This window comes from Musca autumnalis, unplaced genomic scaffold (genome assembly GCF_047663935.1).
Source record: "Musca autumnalis isolate F117 unplaced genomic scaffold, ASM4766393v1 scaffold_3, whole genome shotgun sequence".
Lineage (NCBI taxonomy): Eukaryota > Metazoa > Arthropoda > Insecta > Diptera > Muscidae > Musca > Musca autumnalis.
In genome coordinates, this window is record NW_027411866.1 from 111,854,724 (window position 1) to 111,871,993 (window position 17,270).

General features: G+C 35.4%; 1 protein-coding gene across 50 annotated transcripts in view; it reads right to left on the minus strand.

The window, feature by feature from the left end:
- The window catches only part of SK (small conductance calcium-activated potassium channel), an 877,735-nt gene that overhangs the window by 87,522 nt on the left and 772,943 nt on the right, over positions 1-17,270 (minus strand). For 13 of the 50 annotated variants that reach the window (XM_073973810.1, XM_073973806.1, XM_073973802.1 and 10 more), the window contains one exon: positions 3,953-4,088. The exons of the other annotated variants lie outside the window; for them this stretch is intronic. In XM_073973810.1, the coding sequence (XP_073829911.1) occupies positions 3,953-4,088 (136 nt within the window). The remainder of the gene's footprint in view (positions 1-3,952; positions 4,089-17,270) is intronic. 50 annotated transcript variants of the gene reach the window in all.

Consider the following 17,270-nt stretch of genomic DNA (forward strand, 5'->3'; position numbering starts at 1 on the left):
CTTGAAATAATAACGTATATATATTCTTGATCAGGTAAAATTCTGAGTAGATCTATGCATGTCCATCTGTGTGGCAATCACTCTAGCATCCACAAAAATGGAGATAGGACGCTGAAATTTTGGGAAGATGCGACTTTTGTTTGCAGGCAGGTCAGGTTTGATGATGGGCTATATCAGTCCACGTTTTGGTATAGCCCCCATATAACGGTGCCGCCCGATTTCAGTTGTTTTGACGTTTTTAGTCACATTTTTAGACCGGGTTGGCTATAATTTGAAATTTAGGGTTCCTAGAGACTTCAAAATTTATATTCCAAAATTGATGGACATTGGTCCATGTTTTGGTAAAGGCCCCATATAACGGTACCTACCAAAAGAGCTCCACCAAAAATCGTCAACATAGCTCCTTGTTTTGGTACAGCCCCCACATAACGGTACCTTCCGATTTTCGGCATTTTGAGGATTTACCTACAATTTTAACCGAACTAGCTGTAATTTGACACTTTTGGTTCTTTGTGGGTACCTTCCAATTTTCGGTATTTTGAAGATTTTTCCTAAAATTTTAGCTATAATTTGACATTTGAGGTTCTCAGTGGTCTCAAAACTTCTTCACTAAAAACATAAGTCCATGTTTTTGATATATGTAGGTCCCATATAACGGTACCTACCGATTTCCGGTATTTTGACGATTTTAGCTAAATTTTTAAACCAAACTAACTGTAATTTTACACTTGAGGTTTCTGTGGTCCCAAAAGTTCTCCACGAAAAATCGTCAACATAAGTCCATGTTTTGGTATAGGCTCCATATAACGGTACCTCCCGATTTTCGGTATTTTGAGGATTTTACAAACAATTTTTAACCGAACTAGCTTTAATTTGACATTTAACTTCTCAGTGGTCACGAAAGTTCTCTACCAAAAATTGTCAACATAGGTACATGTTTTGGTATAGCACCTATAAAACAGTACCTCCCGGTTTTCGGTATTTTGAGGATTTTTGCTACAATTTTTAACCGAATTAGGTGCAATTCACCGAAAATCGCCAACATAGGCCCATGTTTTGGTATAGCCCCAATATAACGGTACCCACCGATTTTCGGTATTTTGAGGACTTTTGCTAAAATTTTTAACCGAACTGCCTGTAATTTGACATTTGAGGATCTCAGTGGTCACGAAAGTTTTCCCTTAAAAATCGTTAACTTAGGCCCATGTTTTGGTATAGCCCACTATTTTCGGTATTTTGAGGATTTTAGCTACAATTTTTAACCGACTTAGCTGTAGTTTGGCATTTGAGATTCTCATAGGTCACCAAACTTCTCCACCAAATATAGTCAACATAGGTGCATGTTTTGATATAGCTCCCATATAACGGTACCTCTCGATTTTCGGTATTTTGAGGATTTTTGCTAAAATTTTAAACCGAACTAGCTGTAATGTGACGTGTGAGGTTATTTGTGGTAACGAAACTTCTCCACCAAATATCCTCAACATAGGTCCATGTTTTGATATATTCCCATATAACGGTACCTGCCGATTTTCGGTATTTTGAGGATTTTTGCTAACATTTATTAGCTATAATTTGACATTTGAGGTTCTCAGTGGTCACAAAACTTCTTCGCTAAAAATCGTCAACATAAGTTCATGTTTTGATATAGCTCCCATATAACGGTAACTTTTTTGACGATTTTAGCTAAAATTTTAAACCAAACTAGCTATAATTTAACACTTGAGGTTTTTAATGGTCCCAAAAGTTCTCCACCAAAAATCGTTAACATAAGTCAATGTTTTCGTTTAGCCCCCATATAACGGTACATCCCGATTTTCGGTATTTTGAGGATTTTACGTACAATTTTTAACCGAACTAGCTTTAATTTGACATTTTAAGTTCTGAGTGGTCACGAAGGTTTTCTACCAAATATCGTCAACATAGGTTCATGTTTTGATATAGCTCCCATATAACGGTAACTTCCGATTTTCGGTATTTTGATGATTTTTGCTAAAATTTTAAACCGAACTAGCTGTAATTTGACATTAGAGGTTCTCAGGGGTCACGAAATTTTTTTTACTAAAAATCGTCAACATAGGTCCATGTTTTGATATAGCACCCATAAACCGGTACCTACGGATTTTGGGTATTTTGACGTTTTTAGCTAAAATATTAAACTGAACTAGCTGTAATTTGACATGTGAGGATCTCAGTGCCTCACTAAAAATCGTATAACGGTATTTTTAAGGCTTTTAGCTACACTGTTTGGCGGATCTACCCGGTTCCCTGCAGTTACAGAACTGTTACATCAAAAATTGTCAAGATAGGTCCACACTTTCATATAACTCCAAAAGGTACCACTTTCTCCTGGTTGAACACATTTCTTAGATTAGATAGTTTAGGCATTTGGGGTATCCGTGGTCGAAACATTTTTGCACCTAAAATTTTGGACCGGAAAGGAAACTTATTATTCCATTTTAATTAAGAATATGTATTGGTGGAGGGTATACAACGATTTTTTACTTGTTTTTAAATTAAATTCCAACCCGCCTTTAATGTTCTTTTTGCATTGGAAATATTTCAGAAATCTTATATAAAGTTTTATCATATTTTTATTTAGTTTTTTTTTATTTTATTTTTATTTTGTTCTTATTTTACAAAGAAAAATAAGTTTTAAAGTAAAATTAAAATAATTAAATGGTAATTATTATTTATAATTAACTGATAATAATTTATTAAATAAAATATAAATAATAAATTGTTTAAATTACCGCTACTATGGATTGAACTGAACTTGCAACTTGTTGGACTTCTTTTAGGATTTAACAATATTTTTCAATTAAAAAATTATTTTATTAGTTTACTCCATATGTTTACAACGATGAGTTTTTCTCATTTACTTTAATACAAAATTATTTATTTTATTTTTTAAAATACAAACCAACCGTTTTTAGCTCTGTTTTGAAATATCTTACCACAAAAAACCCAAAAAATAACAATTTTTTTAACACTTTATTTGGTAATTTTAACACTGTTCTGTTTTATGTTATTGTTTAGGGGTCTGAGAAGGGATGTCATGGTAAAAAGAGAACAACAGAAAAAAGAAGAACCATGTATTTATGTTAGGTGAGAAGTTGTTATTAATATCATTTTTTTATTTTTAGTATGGATTTTGGCGACAACAGCAATAACACCAGCGACGACAACGACCACGGCGGGGACGACAATAATAAAATAATACTTTTAATTTTTTCGGTTAAGGGTCATTTGGTACGGTTGCGGTTATTATAGCAGCCATTGTTGGGCGCCTTTAGAAAAAAGGTTAACAAAGAAGGAACTGCAGAGGAAAAAGAATTAAATAAGAAAGAACCCAATGAAAGTTTGTTCCTGATTTACCATCATCATCATCAATCAAACTAGCCAATGCAAAAGCATGTTAAGGCTTGAGTCGTTGTTGTCATCAACATCACGGAGTAGGAAATGAAGGAAGTGGTGGAGGTGATGTAGAAGAAGAAAAAAGATTTTCCCTGACTAAAACGGGAAATGTGTGGTGTCAAAAAGTTTCATTATCGCATGATTTGTTTCCGTTTCCGTTTTATTGGCGCTTAAGAAACAATATCCATACATTCGCTCTCTTACGGCCTTCCTCCTCTGGCGTGCATTTTTTCCTCTCTCTCTCTCTTTCGTTAGACCACACAAACACACAATGTGGCAGCGGCAAAACAAACAAACAACTCTTTGCAATCTAATTACTCAGAGATTGAGTTATTTTAAATTGTTGGCTTTGGTTTATGGCGTTTTGTTCGATTCAATTCAGTGTTGGTTGTTGGCTTGTCGTTTTTTGTTTGTTTTGTTTTGTTAGTACGTTACGGTTTCGGTTTTGGTAGTTCCGGTTTAATGTTTTGTTTTTTGGAATTTGCGGTAATGTTCGAGGGGTTTTTTGTTTTTGAGTTTTTTTTTGGATACTTACCACCATGCCGCAGGTTAATGTTATGCCACGTCCACAGTATGTGTTTGGCACAATGTCACCATAGCCCACACAAAGAAATGTTATGGCTGTCAGCCACATGGCGTTTAGTAAATTCGCGTGTTCTTCATCGTGGAATCTGTGTTTTGTTTAATTTTGTTAACAAAATTCAATTTGCCAAAAACACATTCGTTTGGAGATGGTTTGGGTTTTTGTGGCGGTTTTGTAGATATGTTGTGGTGGTTGATAGATGATGATTGGGTGTTTGTGGGGGGAGGAAAGAAATTTGATTCATTCATTCATTTCGATTTTCCGTTTGTGGTGATTTCCAATATCAATTTCATTTCGATAATCAATTGGCGTTTTCCGTAACATCACAAACACACACACATAACAACAATTCATTTATTTTCCATGGTTAGGTGTTATAGCCGCCACATATGCACATCCAGCCACACGCACATACATACACGCATATGTGTTCGATTACACATACAAACAACAAGATTTCAATTCAGTTAGAATTTTCATAGTTGATAATCATTGCCGGGTTTTGTTTTTTTTTGTTGTTTTTTTTTTCGTGTGGTATTCAAATCAATTAATTTTTGTTGTTGATTGATGAATTAATTAATTTTTAGTTTTAATTTTTGGGTTCGTTTTTTTTCAAGATGTGGTAGATGGCATTGGTGTCAGGTTGAATCATAAATTTTGTTGTTGTAGTTGATGTTAGACAATTAGAAGTAGTAGATGTAGTAGAGTTGTTGTTTTATTTGTTTTTATTTTTTTAATTTTTTTCGGATAAGTAGTATGGATGGTGGTAGACGAGGTAGAGGTAGATTATGGGCCGAAAAAAGTGAAAGAAAAACAAATAAATAAATTAAAAAACAATAGAGTTGAGTGATGTTATTATGTGAATTATATTGTAATGATGCTAGTTTATTATTTGGTTCTGATCTAAATTACAATACATTGTTGTTTTGTTTGTTCAAAGGGTTTACTATTGGTTGGGTTCATTTTGAAAAGGGGTTTAATTTGGTTTTACAAACAACTCTTACTTGTTTTCAAATATGGACAAAACTAAATGGTTTAACTAAGACTTAAAACTAAACAACAACAACAAAAATATATAAATATCGGACGAAACAAGGGTATTTTTGTAGACAAAACACACAAGAAATTACAAAATGTACATAAATTAAAAAATACAAAAAAAAAATTTTAATAAAAAAAAATTAACAACCTTTTTTTTTAATAAATTAAGGCAAAAAGCTCTTTTGCTTGTTAATAAAAATAATTAAAAAGATAAAAACAAAGTTAATAATAATTTTATTTACAAAATTTTTATTTTATTCTAAAGCAGAAATTACAAAAGTTTCCTTTTTGAGTTTTCTAAAGACTTTGGTTGTTATAAAATGTTTTCCTAAGCTCATACATACATACATATGTGAACATGTATGTATACATACGTATGTATATGTGTAGAAGTGGATTTGATAGATGTAATTCATACCACAAGGATAACTTGCGGTGAAGATTGAAAACGATTCGAGATGAATCCTTAAAATGCAGTTGAGCGTTTGTTTTCGAACTTTTGTGTGGAAACTCTCAAAAAGAGCAGACCGATGTAGTTTATCTTCGCAGTTTATGTAAGATTGGAATAAATATTACGATGTAAAATATTTGGACCCAACCGCATACTTCCTTCGAGAGTTCTTCAGTTGTCAGTTTAGTTTATGACTGTAAGAAAGGGTTTTATAGCGTTATGGTCATTATTTTAGGAAATATAAAGTTGCCAACGAAACAATTTAATCTTGGTAATCAGGATTTTCTGAACTATTGTTTCTAAAACTATTTGATCTACAATTTTAATATTTTTGGATTTTGTTTGTTTCGAAGTGGAAAAAATTAAACAAAATTTTGTTGTACTCGTATTGTCCATCGTTACTTGCTTCTTCTTCCATTTTTCGGTTAAATATGGATTCCGTGCCATAAGAACTGTTGCGAATTTGGGGGAAAGAATAAGAACTGAAGTGCAATCCACAAGCGACGTCATTTGTTCATAGGAAATGGTGGTCAGAAGGCGCCAGACCAGGCCTACACACAGAGATAAATGACACCACATGTGGTCAAACTGATCGCATCCGTTGTTGATAGTGTATTAACACCATTTGTGTTCGAAGTGATCACGCCGTTGTCAATTAGGCAACGAGATGGTGTCAACGGTTTCGAGAATAGACAACGTACCGTGGCTGACATTTGCTATTTAGTATTCGTTGGGGGTATAAAACTTTCCACCTGAAATTTGTCGGTATAGGTCCACGTCCTCATATAGCCCCATTAGAAGGGTCACGGTGCTCCTGAACCAATTTTCAATGGAAGGTGCTTACACCTAGGAAGTTTTTACGGATTCTGAAACTACAATGTTCATAGATGAGAAAATCAAAAACAAAAAAAAAAAAAAAAAAAAAAAAAAAAATTGCCGGAGCGTTTTTTAAATAAATCGCGATTCAAATTGACATTTGTAGGGTTTTTTAGGTTTTCACAACTTTGCTTGGAAACCACAAGTTCTATCGAAATTGGACTAAAGAAAATGTTTAAGGTTATACAATATTCCAGAAGATAATTACTGGTATAGGTCCACGTCTTCATATAGCTCCAATAGAAGCGTACCTCTTGATTTTCAGTATTTTGATGGTTGCGGACTCATTATTCTACCGAAACGGCTGAAACTTGTTTTTAGCCTTTGTTGTGAGTATAAAACTTTCCACCTGAAATTTTTCGGTAAATATCCACGTCTTCATATAGGCCCCATAGAACAGTACCCTCGATTTTCGTTATTTTGGAGGTTGTGCCCTCAATTTTCCCATTGAAATCGGCGACATTTGGTATTTAGTCTTCGATGGGAGTATAAAACTTTCCACCAGAAATTTGGCCCCATAGAACGGTACCCCCGGTTTTCGGTATTTTGAAGGCTGTGGCCTAAATATCCCACTGAAATGCTGAAATTAAGTATTTAGTCTTCGATGGGAGTATAAAACTTTCCACTTGCATTTTTTCGGTATAGGCCCCACAGAACTGTACCTCCCGATTTTCGGTATTTTGAAGGTGATGGTCTCAATCGGGAGGTACCGTTATATTTTGGACTGAATTGGCTGATCCGTTCGAGAGTTGTCGTACGCATGATGCCATAGGGATTTTTACACCTTTCCTGATAAAACTTGTAACCGTCGAAATGGGGGCAGCGAATACAAGTTGTTACAACAAAAATCAAAGCTATTCGAGAGCAGTTCCTGACGTGCACTTTTCCGAAATTGTATGTGAAAAGTACCCGAAGGATTGGACCGATTGAGTCCATATTGGAACCTTACCTATATCCGATAGAAGTTTTAATAAGTGCATTCCGATTCATATTAGTCCAATGATATGGGTCCTTACTATTTATTCCGGATACAAAACTTGACTGTCACCAAATCAACCCATAAGAAACCACACTGATCATGTTATGATACCGATGGTGCATTCTCGGATCAAAACCCAGACATCCGATACACTCCTCTTCTCAATACTCTATGGTACGACAGAGAAAAATTCTGAATTTATAATTTCTCTCTAATCAGTGGCAACACGAGAAAGATATCGGGAGAAAAGGAAGGATGATAAAAAACACGTTCAGACTTCTTTGCAAAGACAGTATAGTGAGGGCGCCCACTGAGTTGTTTAGAAATAGAAATATGGGAAAGCTCAAACAATCGCAGAAGGACTTTAGGGTTACATGTGGTCAACATATGACATTCAATTGTTGTGGTTGTTTGATGCTGGTTTGGCAGCCCCTGACCGAAACACTATGGTTTAGGGTCAATCCTGTACGAAAGACCCCGCTGCCGTGGGAATGTTAGTTAAGGCGCACTGAGCATGATATTTTTTTATAAGGAGGCGATACAGTCAGTGCATTGTCTCAATTTGAACTTCTATACCTCAAAAACGGTAAAACCTACGAAAATATCATGAAGGTCAATCATGTGGAGAATTTTCACAGCTACAATATTTTTTGTAGGCCCATTTACATAGGAATCGCAGTTTCCAAGCAAAATCGTGAAAACCTAAAGAACCCTTAAAAATGTGAACTAAAATCGCGATTTATTTGAAAATCCCTCCGGCGAGTTTTTTGTTTCTTGATATTTCTCATCTATGAGCATTGTAGTTTCAGAATCTGCAAAAACTTCCCAGGTGTAAGCACCTTCCATTTAAATTTGGTTACGGCACACCGTGTGGTATTTAGTCTATTTTTGGGTGTATTAAACTTTCCACCTGAAATTTGTCAGTATAGGTCCACGCCTTCATATAACCTCCATATGACGGCACCTCCCGATTTTCGTTATTTTGAAGGTTGTGGCCTCAATATCCCAGTGAAACGGCTAAAATTTGGTGTTTAATCTTCGTTGGAGATATAAAACTTTCCACCAGAAATTTATCGTTATATGTCTTAATATAGCACCAATAAAACGGCACTCGCGGATTTTCGATATTTTGATAGTTTTAGACAGGTTGCAAAACATTCCTTGCAAAAAATTAGACAGCAATTTCTCCTTTTGCCATAGGCCCCAGGTAAATGTACAGCCCAATGTGTGTGTGTGCTTTTTTGTGAAGATTTTAGTCACATTTTCCTACCAAATTGGCTGTTACTCACAAAAAACATTCTACATACACATGTATAGGTTTTAGTCTAACCCCCATGGACAACTATTACCCAATTTTATATATTTCGAGAGGTTTTTGTTACATTTTTGAGCCAAGATTGCTGTAATTTGGTATTACGTTTAGTTAGAGGATAAAAAGAAAAATGATGAGCTATCTTAAAGAGTGTTACTACATTTCCCCTACGAAGTGAATGTAACTTGGTATTTTGAAATTTCGATGGGTAGAAAACCTCCACACAGAAAATCCTCCAAGGAATTATACTTAATAAAGAGAAATAGCTTAGTATAAAAAGTTCGGCCCGACCGAACTTAACGCCGTTCTTACTTGTTTTATATTGATGTCATACATGATCTTTAAATTGAATTTATTTAAATATGTATATATGTACATACATATCTCTAGATATGTATTTTCTCTTTAATTAAATGTTATCACATCTGCTACAAGTTGTTGTTTTTTTGTAATTTCTGCTTTAAAAGTTTGTATTTGAAATGAATGATGGCAAGTAATCCTAACAATTTCCTATTTTATTATCTGGAATAAATGCTGTCAAATGTGGTTTTGTTGTTTGTACAATTGTAAATATTAAATATTGCTACCAAAAAAAAAAAAAGAAAAAATAAATAAATAAAAATAAACAAATATATCTATTGATTTTTGTTGTTGATATATTATTGGTCATATATTTTATTTGCTCATGCTGTTTTGTGTTTGTTTTTTTTTCAATATCGACATTGTATCCACACAGAGATGATACAAATAAAATTTTAAGAAAATGCTGAATGCTAGTTTTAGTTCTGTTTTATTGATGAATTAAATACACCGAGATATTTAAAAAAGAAATTAAATAAAAAATATAAAAAATACAATTAGATATGACAAGCTTACTATCTGTATAATGATATACAAAAAAAAAAAAACACATTTAGTTGATTTTTCTAAAAATGTATATTCTAATGATCGCATTGTTTTATCGCCATATTATTTGATTAACAATGTCTGGAGCAATAAATATGGTTTAGACACTTATAAAAACATGATACAATAAAAAACAACAACACATAAATTATATTAAATAAAAGCTAAATCAATTATAAATTAAAATAAATATATCAATCCCACTCGGCTCTATAAAACTTGGGTAAATATTGATCACAATTATAAGTTTCCTTTTTTTATTGGTTGGATTTTTCAAACCGATTTATAGCCTGCTTATTATCTTAAAACTTAAATTGGGACTACCATTTACTTTTAATGTGAAATTTATGTTTTTAAAGCCCATGATGTATTTTTTGCTTTTTTATGTTAAAGAAACCAATAACAAATAATAATGACCCGTATGTGTTAATTGCCCATGGTGACGTATGAGTTTACTGTATGTCACTGTAGTAAGTATACGCAATAGTGTCGGTGTCCGTATAGTATTAAAAAATCTGTAAATGGCAAATGTTTTTTGACATTTTTGTATGGAGGGTTTATTAAGTTTGTTTTTCTGTTTGTAACACATCGAACTAATTATTTGCGACCATATAAAGTATACATATTCTTGACCAGGATAAAATTCTAAGACGATCTATGTCCATGTGCCTCTGTCCGCCCGTCTGTTGTGATCAAGCACTCTGGCGTCCGCAATAATTGAGATAGAGCGCTAAAATTTTGCACCCTAGTGTCTTTTTTCCATAGGCAGGTCAAGTTCGAAGATAGGCTATATAGGTCCACGTTTCTTTATAGCACCATATAACAGTACCATCCGCTTTTAGGGTATTTTGAGGATTTAAGGTACATTTTCCGCAAATGTGACATTTGGAGAGGTCAAAAAACGTCTGCACCATAAATGGTGGATATAGGTCCACGTTTTGTTATATGCCCTATATAACGGTATCTCCCGATTAAAAGTATTTTGAGGCCTTTAGCTACATTTTCTTACTGAATTAGCTGAAGTTTGACATTTGAGGTTCTCAATGACCAAAAAACTTCTCCACTAAAAATTGCCTAGATAGGCCCATGTTTGGGTATAGCCCCCATATAACAGTACCATCCGTTTTAAGGTATTTTGAGGATTTTAACTACATTTTCCGCCCAATGTGGAGTTGGAGAGGTCAAAAAACTTCTGCACCAAAAGTGGTGGAGATAGTTCCACGTTTTGATATAGGCGCCACATAACGTTACCTCCCGATTTAAGGTATTTTGAAGCTTCTAGCTACATTTTCTGACCGAATTAGCTGATGTTTGACATTTGAGGTTCTCAATGACCAAAAAACTTCTCCACTAAAAATTGCCTAGATAGGTCCGCTAAATTGTTTGACCGAACTAGCTGTAATTAGAAAGTTAAGGTTCTTAGTGGTCTTCATCGAAAATCGTCAACATAGGTCCATGTTTTTTGTGTAGCCCTCATATAACGGTACACGCCGATTTTCGGTATTTTGAGTAGTTTAGCTACTATTTTTCGGAGGTCCCGAAACTTCTCCCCCCAAAAATCGTTCACATAGAACGGTACATAGCAGTTTTCGGTATTTTGAGGATTTCACTTACAATTTTTAACCGAACTGTAATTTGACATTTGAAGTTCTCAGAGGTCCGGAAACTCCTCCGCCTGAAATCGTCCACATAGGTCCATGTTTTAGTATAGCCCCTAGAACGGTTCCTCGCAATTTTCGGTATTTTGAGGATATTGAGGCGGGCTATTGAGGAGGGATATTGAGGCTATAACCTTGAAAATACCTAAAACGGGAGGTACCTTTTAGGGGCTATACAAAAACATGGACCTATGTGGACGATTTTTGGTGGTTAGTATTTTTATAACGCCAACGAGGACTAAATTCAGTAATTTCCCCTAGGAAATTTAGGTCACAACCTTCAAAATACCGAAAATCGGGAGGTACCATTCTATGGGGGCTGTATAAAGACGAAGGCCTTTATCGATAAATTTCAGGTTGGAAGTTTTATTATACCCTTAATAAAGACTAAATACCATTTCGGAAGGATATTGAGGACAGAACATCAAAATATCGAAAATCGGGAGATACCATTCTATGGGGCCTATATGAAGACGAGGACCTATATCGATAAATTTCAGGTGGGAAGTTTTATACCCCCAACGAATAGTAAATATCAAATTTCAGCCATTTCGGTGCGGCTACAAACTTTGAAATGCCGAAAATCTGGAGGTATACCGACAAATTCAAATTTATACCCCCAACGATGACTAAGTACCGAATTTCAGCTATTTCGGTGTGATTATGAAGCTAAAACTTTTAAAATACCGAAAATCGGGAGGTGCCGTTCTATGGGGGTTCTATCAAAACGAGGACCGATGTAGCCCATTTTTAATACCAAACATCCTAGGAGTAATAGAAACTTCTATACAAAATTACAAAGCTCTATCTTAAAAATTTGCGGCCTATATCTTGAATTCAACAGACATACGGACATGGCTATTTCGACTTCGAATATTTCAATGTGTTACAAATGGAATGACAAATTTAGTTATACCCTCCATATTATGATGGAGGATATTAAAACCGATTATATTGTAATGGAATTTTTGCTGGGGAACATGAACATCACATGTCCCGTTCACAAGAAAGTTTATAAGGGCGGGTGTTCAAATTATAGGGGCATAAGTCTGTAGCCTATTGCATATAAGGTAATGTGTCTGATATTGTGTGTGGACGACTAAAGCCTAGGGTCAATGAAGTAATTGGGCCATATCAATGCGGTTTTATACCACCATTTGCCAAACTTGTGTACCTTGTGCTGGAAAAGTCTAAAGAGTTGCAGATGGACAATTACCATTTTTTGTCGACCAAAGGTTTTCCAATCCATGTCTGAATGTGGTATTCATTCAAAGCTTATTCAACATTATGAGATATACGATCCTCAGTTAAAATAGAAAAACAATTTCTCCGAACAGTTTAGTACTAAAATCGATTTCATACAAGGAGAGAACCTTTCGTGTGACCTCTTCATCATCTTGCAGCAAAAGGTTACACCAAGATCTATTTACCAGATCACGTAAGTAGCACAACAACAACTCAATTTTGGTCCAAAATTCTTCAAGTTGTTCTTTTAATTTCGTCATGGGTTATACGAGATGCAAATGCTTACAGAAATGGCACAATGTAAACAAACAGTCAAATGTTACTCGCTTATACTGACGTCAATAACATCATGGGTCGATCAGTAAAATGAGTAACAGGCACATTTATAGCGTCAAACAGAATCTGCTAAAGGGGATGTGGCTCTAATCGGAGACAAAACCAAGCATGTATCTACGTGACCTTGTCTGTTATTCTATCATCGGAAATATCTTCAGAAAAGGGTTTGAATTGAATCAACTACATAATATACCAAGTTGCTATTTTTTCGTTTTGTGAGTTATATCACTTGCAGAAAAAATATTTTGTTTTTATACCCTATACCACAATGTGGAAAAGGGTATTATAAGCTTGTTTTGGTAAAAATTCATGTAACACCGCGAAATATTCGTCGGAGACCCCCAATGTGGTATACCAATCTTCATATCTCGACGAGATAAAGCGATTTTGAGATGTGTGTCTGTCCGTCCGTCCGTCCGTCCGTCCGTCTGTCCATTATAAATTGTAAACACGCTCCAGGCCGCAATTATGGACCGATCGTCACGAAATTTTGTATGGAGGTCGGGTTCAGATCAGAATAGATCCTATTCTTATTGGTGATGATCGTGAAATATTTAGTGGGCGAAATGGACCAAAAACATAATATTTATCCAATTTTCTGGCGGCTCTGTAGGTCTCAATAATAGTCCGATCAACGCGTAATTTTAAATAAGGTAAGAGTATATCACAAAGGAGAAGCTTGCAATTTGAGATGGCGATCGGATAATATTTAGAGGGTTAAATGGACCAAAACTTTTGTGTGAAAATTGTGAAAATTTTTAATATACAGCTTATATCTTAATTCCTGGAAGTGACATTCCGGACAAGTGATATATACTTGAAAGTGGAACGCTTGACCTTTCAATTGATGCCAATTATGTTGGTGTGCATGATCAGATAACAGAGTTTCATCCTAATATATTCCGTTATTTATTTGTAGTGTAATAATAAACTCGCTAGAAGTCGCAATTATACATCAATAGTCACGAAGTTTTGCACCGGGTAAGAGTATAGGTCGAAAAAGATGAGTACAATTTTGAATGATGATCTGATATTCTTTAGCGGGTGAAATGGACCATTACTTTTGTATGAAAAATATAAAAATTTTATTTTTGGTCGATATTTTAATTCCTTGAGGACATATATATTTCGCAAAGTAGCCTACATATGGAAAAAAACTACTGACCTTTCCTCTGAAGTAAACTGCAATAAAGTGTTTGCTAGATAACGGGCCTAGTGCCTAATACATAATGGGTTCTGTGTAGAGAACCACATTTTTATCCCATGATACTTATTGTCTCTCCACAAGTTTATGTAACACCACGAAATATTCGTCCTAGACCCCTTATTTGGCATGCCGAAATTCATATCTCGACGAGATAAAGCGATTTAGCGATGTGTGTCCGTCCATTAAAATTGTAAACAAGCTTAAGGCCGCAATTATGGACCGATTGTAACGAGTTTTTTAAGGAGGTTGGGTTCGGGCCAGAATAGAAATGATTTGTTTTTGGTGATGATCGTGAAATGTTCAGGGGATGAAATGGACCAAAAACAAATTTTTAACCAATTTTGTAGCGGCTCTGTAGGTCAAAATAATAACCTGCAAAATTTTAAACAAAGTTTGAGTTTATGATGAAGAAGAAGCGTACAAACCAACGTGAAGATCAGATAATACTTAGCGTGTTAAATGGACTGAAACTTTTGTGTGAAATTGGTAAAAATTTCAATAACGTAGCGGTTAAACAACGGAAGTAGTAGTACCACATAAGTGGGTTTCATTACATTTTAGTTTGTGTGAACTAAATTTTCCTTTCCTGCTACAAAAATGGCTTTGTCATGCTAGATAACTTTTTGGTTTTGGTCATAAGTATTATACATTACATCCCTGATATTTGATAATTAAATTTTCACAATCATTGAAAAGAAGTTCCGTGGAGAGCGATTGTCCAGGGATAGTGGTATAGGGTATCCCATGGTCGGCTCCGTCCGACTATAGACTTTTCTTACTTGTTTTAATATGTCAATGATTATAACCATGTTTTCGTTTTAACCGCGTCCATTGCGTTGGAATGAATGAAATAGGTAAAATAAGAATAGGCGATAAGAACAACAAAATTTGTTCGTTATATTCGGCTATATTCTAATAGAGGGACGCAATTTTTTGTTCGTTATAATCGTGGTCGTTTTAAGAGATTGGGTGTGTTTGCAAATCTTAAGGAAATTTATATGGGCACGAAAAACTTTGTTCGTTATAAACGTAGTTTCTTATACCCGATGTCCGAGATAACCGAATTCTACTATATGAATCTTTGTTTTAGTCCTCTTTTGTATAGAAGTCATTAAAAATGTATAAAACCCCGATAATTCCACGGTTATTAATTTTTGCCTCAAAAACAGACCAAATAACCTATAGTAATAAGCCGTGCGTGACATGAAATGACATTTCTTCCACCAACACTTGACTGCAAAAATGATTTTTTTCTCGTTAGATCCAGCACAATTTGACAATCGCTAAAAAAGGGGTTTTTGTTGCTTTGTGCAAAGGTATTGTGAATAAATGCGATCGCGGTACTTCAAACGGCGTTTAAAAGATCGTCCAAGATGACGAATCTTGGATCTATGCGTATGAGCCCGAAACAAAACAGCAATAGACGGTGAGGGTCTTCGAAGACGAGCCAAATCCCACGAAAATTGTTCATGGAAGAAACACTTTGCAGCAAATGGTCGCCTGTTTCTTGGGCTTAACTGACCATGTGGCTAGTATACGGCTTGAGGAACATAGGACGGTTAATTCTGAGTGGTACACTACCATTTGTTTGCCTGAAGTCTCCGGAGAAAATCGAAAAACGAACAAGAGATACGCATGACAATGTGAGGTCTCACACATCGATTCAATCCAGCGCATTTTTGACCGGACAAAACGTAGAATCGATGGGGCATCCGCGTACAGCACTGACTTGGAACCCAAAGACTTCATTTCATTCCTGTACATCAAGGAAAAAAGACGTGGTAAATGAAAGTTTATTGTCGATTCCGACCTCCAAATAGTATCTGGCTGTAACAAAATAAGTAGTCTTGAATGACTAAAATGACTTTTCAGCTTTTTGAAATAATTACTTTTTTAGCGAAAGCCCTAACTCTTTAAGTGTCTAGTATTAGTTCGGTTTTTCGCTATAAAAGCATAATTTCAAAAAGCTGAAAAGCCAATTGATGATTCCCTTCGCCGGGATGAAATCATGATATTGGTAGCGATCAGTAAAATTTTGCAACACTGTCAGCTCGTTTTGAAAAACATTACTCTCTGTAACAGAAAGCAATGATGAAGTTTACGCCATTGGGGTAATACTCCAGACTCAGAAACAATAAAAAATTTAAATTAATTGAGCGGAAGAGTTGGAAATATTTTTTTAGTTCGTCGCATGGGACATATGTATATTATTTATCAGGTCAAAGCCCCATACGTCAACATTTGTGTGGGTGGTACCCCAAGGAGTGAACAGATAGGGCCCACTTTTGAACATAAACTAAGTTTGGGCACAATATTTTGGGATGCAAAGTTTTGATCAAATCGTTTGCTCCTAATATGAGATATCGCGCGTACCATTTTAGGGAATATTTTCTAACTTTTAGCGGGGAGGTACCGGACCTATAGGCAGCACCTTCGAATTTTATCTAATATCCGAAGAAGTATTACTATATGCAAAGTGTGGACCAACACAGTATTCGGTTCGAGAATTGTCGTGCACAACAGCCACTACACATGCTGGCCGTAGGAATTTTTTACAACTTTCGGGTAATTTTCTCAAGAAGTATGGACTTGAAAATCAAAAAACTTGTACCATCGTAATAGGGGCCTTGAGTGCAACCCGTTGCAAGAAAAATCAAAACGATTTAAGAGGAGGTCCTAAACTGCACTTTTCCGAAATTTTGTGTGGGAGGTACCCGAAGGAGTTGACACATATTGTCCATGTTATATGATCTATGCCTCGTAAAAATATTACTGTGTCCAAAGTATTTTCTCAGGAAGTATGGACTTGGCCCTGAAAAAACTTATACCGTCGTAATGGGAGCAGCGAATACAAGCTGTTACAACAAAACCCAAAACAATTCGTGAAGAGGACTTAAACTGCACTTTTCCGAAATTTTTTGTGGGAGGTCCATGTTATAACCTGATCTAACCGGTTACCGTCTTCGAGAGTTAGCGTGCGTTTCACCCACTTCACATGGTGCCATAGAGGATTTTTACAGCTCTCAGGCCACTTTTTCAGGAAGTATGGAGTTGCCTCTGAGAATCGTGTACCGTCGTAATGGGGGCAGCGAGTAACAAAAATTAAAATGATTCGAGAGGAGATCCTAAACTGCATTTTCCAAAATTTTGTGTGGGAGGTACCCGAAGGAGTTGACATATATAGTCTATATTATAACCTGATCTATGTCTCGTTGAAATATCACGATGTCCAATTACGCCCAATCTGTTACTCCCTTCG